The 8,128-nt window shown below is 44.3% G+C and overlaps 1 protein-coding gene across 1 annotated transcript; it reads right to left on the minus strand.

The window, feature by feature from the left end:
* Positions 1 to 4,004: 4,004 nt before the first annotated feature.
* LOC145819346 (uncharacterized) lies at positions 4,005 to 4,970 on the minus strand. Its single transcript, XM_082913326.1, has one exon. The coding sequence runs from the start codon at positions 4,968 to 4,970 to the stop codon at positions 4,005 to 4,007; it is 966 nt and encodes a 321-aa protein (XP_082769452.1).
* Positions 4,971 to 8,128: the final 3,158 nt, after the last annotated feature.

Consider the following 8,128-nt stretch of genomic DNA (forward strand, 5'->3'; position numbering starts at 1 on the left):
GGTTGAGCCGCTGGAGTTTGAACCTGAAGATTGAGTAGGGTCAATGTAATTTTGCTTTTTGTTTGGTATCTTCTGTACGTAGTTTTTGTAGATTTTTGTTTATTTATTTTGATTAGAAGTTAAATATAGGGTAATTTTCATATGTAACATGATGACTGTTTGTACTCAATTTATTAATGAAAATTACCTTTTTATCTATCTTCTGCATGTGCTAATTAATAGCTAAGTAGGGTAATGTAACTTAATTCGGCAATAATATAACTGGCTATAACACAATTGCATGTGCTAACTAATAGCCAAGTAGGGTGACGTAAATTAATATACGACTCAATAATATATGGCTCAATATCAAACTCAACTGGCTAATTGAGATGTAATCAGATGGATAAGTCATTTAAAAGCCAAATAATGATGTCTTGTGCCAATTTGAACATTGAAGAGCTGAATAAAACATACATCTTGCAAAATCTGCTGATCAGATGGGCTAACTTACAAAATCTACCGATCAGATGGGGCATTGGTAATACGTTTATCAATAGAGGCCGAATAGATTAATGAATCTTCCTTTGCCCCAACTGATTAATGAACAGAACCGCCAAATATTGGTAGTTCATGGATTGGGTAGGGCACAGTAACTTGTCAGGGCAATGCATTGCGATTATGCCGAATATATTAATGAATTTGCCCTTGCCCCAGCTGATTAATGAATAGAACTGCCGAATATTGGTAGTTTATGGATTGGGTGGGGCACAGTAACTGGTCGGTGCAATGCATTGCAATTGGGCCAAATAGAATAAGGAATCTGTCATTGCCCTAACTGATTAATGAATTGAACCGCCGAATAGTTATAGTTCATGGATTGGGCGGGGCACAGTAATGTGTCAGCGCAATGCATTGAAGTGATCGCTTTGGGAACGCTGCACCCGTAATTAATAATCGGGGTAGGGGCTGGGTGTGCGTAGGTTTTGTGCTGTGTTCAAATTTAATAGATTGCGAGAAGGAAAAGAGCATTGTGTTGAACTAGACTGGATAAATTTGGATGTCAAGAAAAATATATTCGAAACCAGTAGGCCACCACGCCCGTTGAGTTTTTCGGTCTTCGTTGGGAATAAACTGATGATTGAAGCAGATTCGATTATCCGCAATCCAAATGTGGCAGTCGAGCTTGCTCAACAAATTTTTCAGCCAGAAGTCCAGCAATCAATGGTCGGCTGGCCTGATTAGGAAGTTTTTCGAGAGGGCGTCCATGGAGCGGTAAAGGGACTATACACCTCTTATGAAATCGGCATGCGTCTTCGTGTTGCGCGAAGAGAGATAGAGCAGAAAGATGGCCGCATTTGGAGCTTGGAAGCTCGCGTAGAGAAAGTTGAGAATGAGCTGAAGAAAACTAAAGCTTTTGAAACTCAGTCAGCGAGTCAAGTGAACCCGATTGTCGTAGAAAGAGTAAACCAACGGCTTTTGGATCATGTGATTGCCGACCAAGACACAACGAGCATGTTCGCAAGAGAAGCAATTAGAACGAAGGCCTACAAACAAGGCTTTTTTGACGGCCAAAAAATTGGTATTGAATGGACGAAGGAAAAGTTAGCCGAGGATGTCTGTCGGTGCGAAAATTGTGGATTTAAACATGGGTGGATCAAGGCTCTTCAGGTTGCGGGTATCGATTCGGTGTCACCTATATATCAGAATTACAAATTTCCCTTCGAAGCTTACGATGCTGAGAAGATTGACGATAAAGAGGGTGTCGAATAAATTTATATGTTAATACACATTGTATCTTTAAGTTTGTCAAAAGCCATGTATTCATGCTTTATTTAATGAAACACATATTTGCTATATTGTTTCGATTAATGTTTGTATTTATTTATGACAATCGTATATTAGTCCATGTCATTCTATTCCCAAATATGGTCCTTCTGAATTCGGAGGGTTATTCAGCCATTCGTGGTAATAAACGACGGACGCTCTGAATTTGGAGGCTCATTGTGTTAGCCAATCGTGACATCCGCGAAGTGCGCTCCAAATCTGGAGTCTTATAGGCATCCACAGATGGGGCTCCAAATTCGGAGTCTTTTTGTGTTGGCCAACCGTGATATCCACGAAGGGCGCTCCGAATTCGGAGGCTTGTTCGGTCCAAACGTGGCATTCAAGGATGGGGCTCCGAATTCAGAGTCTTTTTGTGTTGGCCAATTGTGATATCCACGAAGGGCGCTCCGAATTCGGAGGCTTGTTTGGCCCAAACGTGGCATTCATGGATGGGGCTCCGAATTCAGAGTCTTTTTGTGTTGACCAATCATGATATCCACGAAGGGCGCTCCGAATTCGGAGGCTTGTTCGGCCCAAACGTGGCGTTCACGGATGGGGGCTCCGAATTCGGAGTCTTTTGTGTTGGCCAATCGTGATATCCATGAAGGGCGCTCTGAATTTGGAGGCTTGTTTGGCCCAAACGTGGCATTCACGGATGGGGCTCCGAATTCGGAGTCTTTTGTGTTGGCCAATCATGATATCTACGAAGGGTGCTACAGATTCGAAGGCTTATTTGGCCCAAACGTGGCATTCACGGATGGGGCTCTAAATTCGGAGTCCTTTTGTGTTGGCCAATCGTGTTATCCACGAAGGGCGCTCCGAATTCGGAGGCTTATTCGGCCCAAACGTGGCATTCACCGATGGGGCTCTGAATTCAGAGTCTTTTGTGTTGGGCAATCGTGATATCCACGGTGGGCGCTCCGGATTCGGAGGCTTATTCGGCCCAAACGTGGCATTCATGGATGGGGCTCCGAATTCGGAGCCTTTTATTCGCTACTAAACCATTATTAACCAGATTGAGGTAAGAAAGGGCATTGCATTGGGGAATTGAAAGATGTATACATAACATTTTAACGAAAATTCAAAACAAGCTAGCGTGCCGTACAAGTTGACTTAATGATAAAATTTGTACAAATGTGTGGAATTCCAGGGGCGTGGCAAACTTTTCCTAGCCATGTCTTCGAGCCGATATGCCCCAGTTTCGGCGATTGAATCAACCTGATAAGAGTCATCCCAATTGGGGCCTAATTTTCCGTCAATCGAATTCTTAGTAGCAGGAAGCACTTTCTTAAGGACCAATTTTCCAAGCGTATAACGACGTAACTGTATGCACTGATTATATAATTTAGTGAGCTATTACTGATATCGCGCCATGCAAGCAAGGGCACTATCTCGGCGTTCTTCAATCAGAGTCAAGTCCAAGGCCAACATCATGTCATTATGGCCCATGTCAAAAACCTTGGATTTCAGCGTGGGTAGGTCGATCTCCCGGGGGATAATTGCCTGGGTTCCAAAGCACGAAGTGAACGGAGTTTCCCCAGTGGATCGCCTTAGAGTAGTGTGATGGGCCCACAACACACTGGGCAATTCTTCGATCCATCAGCCCTTAGCTTTTTCCAACCTTTTCTTGATGCCATCTAGGATGACTTTATTGGAGGCCTTCGCTTGACCATTGCTTTGTGGATATTCTGGCGACGAAAAGTAAGGCCGGATACCATATGTATTACATAATTCTCGGTAAATGCCACAATCAAATTGGGTGCCATTGTCCAAAACAAGTGCTGATGGTATACTGAAACGTGTTATGATGTTTTTCCATACAAAACGCTTAACATCGACATCATGAATATGTGTTAAGGTCTCTGTTTCAACCCATTTTGTAAAATAATCTATTGTGACAACCAGGAATCACTTGTTGCCTAGAGCTTGTGGTAGTGGTCCGACGATAACGAGTCCCCATTGGGCGAACGACCAAGGACTAGTGATAGAGTTTAATTCCTCAGCAGATAGATGAGTTAAAGGGGAAAACTTCTGGCATTGTTCGCATTTCCTGACGTAATTCTTGGCATCTGTTCGCATGGTATAATACCCCTGTGTTACGGCTTGCTGGGCCAATGAGCGTCCTCTAGAATGGGCGCCACAACTGCCTTTATGTATTTTAGTTAAGAGTTCCTCAACTTTATCTGGGTGAACACATTCTAAATACGGCCCAGAAAGGGATTTTTTGTAGAGTTTTCCATACGGATCCAAGTAGTATCGTAGGCTTTATTTCGCAGTTTGTGTGCTTTTTTCTTGACCATTGGGAGCTGTTTTGAGGAAAGGAATATAACGATGGGGTTCATCCAACTTGGTCCTAGTTTAATGATGTTAATCTGAACTGGTTCAGAAGAGGTAATGCTCGGCTCAGGGATGAATCCTACTTCGATTGTCCGCTTAATTTCTGAATTGATGGTAGAGGCTAGGCAAGTAAGGGCATCCGCAGACGTGTTCTGATCCCAGGTTATTTGATTCAATTCGTAGTGGTCGAATTTCGCGAGCAAGAGATTTGCCATTTTCATGTAGGCTGCCATGCAGTCATTTTTAGCTGCATACTCCCCTTTTAACTGGTTGATGACTAATTTTGAGGCACAGAAAACAAGCAACCGCCGCACACCAAGGTGAAGTGCATTTCGAAGGCTGGTTAGCAATGCTTCGTATTCGGCCTTATTGTTTGATGCATCAAGGCCTAGTTTGACCACCTGCTCAATTATTGCCCCTTCGGGGGTCATGATTACAACGCCTACCCCACTGCCACGTTGGTTAGACGACCCATCACAATACATCTGCCAAATGTCTCCAACATATATTCTCCAGTTGGGTTTAGGTTGCACTTGATCGACCTTGAAGTCGGCAAGGCATCCTGTGAATTTGGCTACAAAGTCGGCGAGTACTTGCCCCTTGATGGAAGTTCTAGGTAGAAACTGGATATCATATTGGCCGAGTTCCAAAGCCCATTTCAAAATGCGCCCTGATACTTTCGCGCCACGGAGCGCTGATCTGAGGGGATAGTCCGTTAGTACCGCTATGGTATGCCCCAGAAAGTAATGCATCAGTTTTCTTGTAGCCATGACGAGAGCGAGGATGAGCTTTTCTAGTGGTAGATAACGTGTTTCAGCGTCAGCCATTGCTTTGCTTACATAGTAAACTGGTTGCTGCTCCCCAAGTTCTTCCCTTAAAAGTACCGCGATGACCGCCCGGTCGGATACCACCAGGTACAAAATGATCGGATCGCCTGCCGAGGGGGTTGCCAAGAGTGGTACTGATTAGAGATAAGTTTTCAAGCCGTCCAAAGAGGCCTGGCACTCTGGGGTCCATTTGAAAGCTTTGCCTTGCCGAAGTGTGCGAAAGAATTGTCGGCAGCGATCTGTGGAACGACTAATAAACTTGTTGAGCGCGGTGGCCATTCCCATCAGCTTTTGAACCTCTTTAACTGACCAAGGAGAGCCAAGTTCCAGAATTGTAGTGATCTACCTTGGGTTGGCCTTTATTCCGCAGTGGTTAACAATGTAGCCGAGGAATTTGCCGGATCTGATACCGAATGCACACTTTGAGGCGTTCAATTTCATTTTGTACTTTTGAAGAATGCTGAATGTATCTGCCAAATCGGCTAAATGGGCATGCTTTTCCTTGGATTTGACCACCATATCGTCGATGTATACTTCCATGGTGCGGTCGAGCTGTTCCTTGAGCATGGCAGTAACCAGTCTTTGGTAAGTTGCCCCCACATTCTTCAGCCCGAAAAGATGACCTTGTAACAATAGGTTCCTCTTGGGGTGAGGAATGCAGTCTTTTGTTGATCCTCTGGATGCATGGCAATTTGATGATAGTCTCTGTACGCATCCAAGAAGCTCATGCGTTGATGATGTGCCATCGTATCTACGAGTTGGTTGATTCTGGGGAGGGAAAAACAATCCTGGGGACAAGCTTTGTTTAAATCTGTGAAATCCATACAAACACGCTAAGTTCCATTCTTCTTCTTTACAACCACGATATTGGACAATCATGTAGGATAGGTTACTTCACGAATTGCCCCGGCATCAAGTAATCGATCAACTTCTTCAACAACGGCCGAAGCATGTTCCGCGGCTGACTGCTAGCTTTTCTGAATGATTGGCTTACATTTTGGATCAACGTTTAAGCGGTGCTGGGCCACAGATAGATCCACCCTTGGCATCTCGTATGGTGTCCATGCAAATACATCGAGGTTGCTGAGTAGGAAAGATACAAGCTTGTGCCTATCAACTTTGTTCAAGGAAGTGCCGATCATAAAGAACTTGTCAGGACTCCCATTAATTTCGACCCGATCTAGGTCTTCAGTTGCCTTTTTCCTTGGAATCTTCCCAATATCCTCGAGGCTCTCCCAATCCGGTACTTCAATCGAATTCACTTTCAGTTCTTTTGGTTTCTTTGCAGCAGCAACAAGGCAGCATGCCTATGCCGATTTCTAAGAACCCCGAATCTGTTCAACGACATATTCAGTCGGAAAATGAAGTAACTGATGGTAGGTGTTTGGCACAGCTTGCATGGTATGCAACCAAGTTCTTCCTATGATGAGATTGTATGGTGAAAGAAGTTTGACAACCAGAAATTCTACATCTACTGATCTGGTGCTCGCCCGAATTGGTAGTGTGATCTTGCCTAAAGGATACTCGAGGTTAGCGCTGAAGCCGAATAATGGATAATCGGCCGGCGACAAATCCGAGTCAGTGAAGCCGAGTTTAACAAAAGTTTTGTAATACATTATTTCCGAAGTGCTTCCTTGATCAATGAGAACATGTTCAATGGTGAATTTGTTCACGCATATCTCGATGACGAAGGGATCGGTGTGGTGGAGAGTTACTCCAATCAAGTTGGTGTCATCGAAACTAATTCTCCTAGTTTTATGGGGCCGTTTTGTTGGTGTGATCGGCCTATGCAGGCTAGGTTGCAACTGAATTGTCTGTATCTTGGCTGACGACGTCATGCTGTATATCATGTGAATTACACTAAGTGGAGGTGAATCTAGCTGTAGGGTTACCTTGTTCGATTGATTATTCTTTCAGATGTGTTGCGCCAACCAGCCATCTTGTACCAGTTCCTTTAGGTGGTCCTTAAGTGCATAACAACTGTCGGTGATATGACCATGGTCCGTATGGTACTCACATCGCTTATCCCTTCTCTTTGCATCGAGAGGTCCCATCATTTTGGGTGGCCATTTAAAGAACGGAAGGTGTTGAACTTTCGATAAAATCTTGTTGACCAGCTCTGCTAACTCTGTGTACTTTTTGTTCGTGTATCTTGTGCACCTGCTATCCACTTGATATTGTTCATTTGATCGGTGTGAACACTGATCACTTGATCGGTGCGAGTCACACCTTTTGTCTCGTTTAGCTCGATTCAGCGGTTTGGGGGCTCCTTGATGGCACGACATTTATCGACTGGACGATTCTAGGCGAAGCCGTCTTAACAGCTTTCTGTCTGACTTTGACCCACAGGGCATCGTCTTCCACCTTACAATATTCTTTGACTTTCTTCATTAACGCCTAAACTGTTTTGGGGGGTCGTCTGGTCAACGAACTGCGGAGGGGACTATCAGGATGTAATCCCATTTTGAAGGCGGTGATAGCCATGAAATCATTACAGGAATAGTCTACCAGGTTAAAGCATTCCCAATAGCGTACCAAATATTCACGAAGGGTTTCTTCTAGTTTAATTTGCATTGCCCAGAGAGAATCGACTTGCTTTGGCTAGATTTTATTGGTGATGAATCTTGCCTTGAAGGACTTTTGGAGTTGATGGAAGCTTTTTATCGATGCCGGCTCCAGTTTATAGTACTATCTGAAGGCCAGTGGTCTTAGACTGCTCGGAAGCATTCGACACATAATGGCTTCATCGTCAGCATGCAATGTCATCGCTTGTTTATAATGATGAATATGGTCAGTGAGGTCTGGTTTTTTGTCATACAGGGTGAATGGCGGTGCTTTAAACTTCTTGGGTAACATAGCCCTTGCAATTCGTCACACAAAAGGGTCATGTTTGTCTTCTTCATTCGAATCATCACTTCTTCTCCCTCGCTTCTACTGTGCATACAGACTTCCTTCAAATGAGCTGGATACATCAACTCGTCCCTTCTTTCTGGGTTCTGGGGATGGTGAGTCAGAATCACTATCATTATCGTGTTTTCGAAGCCGACGTCGTCGATCATCCTTCTTTCCTGAAGGTTGACCCGAGTCGTGGCATGTGGCCTACTGGGATTTGGCTAGCTCTAGGGCCAACTCTTGGCGTAGGTGCACGTTCTCAGCCA

The sequence above is a fragment of the Camellia sinensis genome, chromosome 2, assembly GCF_055761805.1.
Source record: "Camellia sinensis isolate YWXY chromosome 2, ASM5576180v1, whole genome shotgun sequence".
Lineage (NCBI taxonomy): Eukaryota > Viridiplantae > Streptophyta > Magnoliopsida > Ericales > Theaceae > Camellia > Camellia sinensis.

Coding starts and splice junctions, on each gene's coding strand:
- LOC145819346 (XM_082913326.1), bottom strand. CDS start 4,970: ATGGCTGACGCTGAAACACGTTATCTACCACTAGAAAAGCTCATCCTC.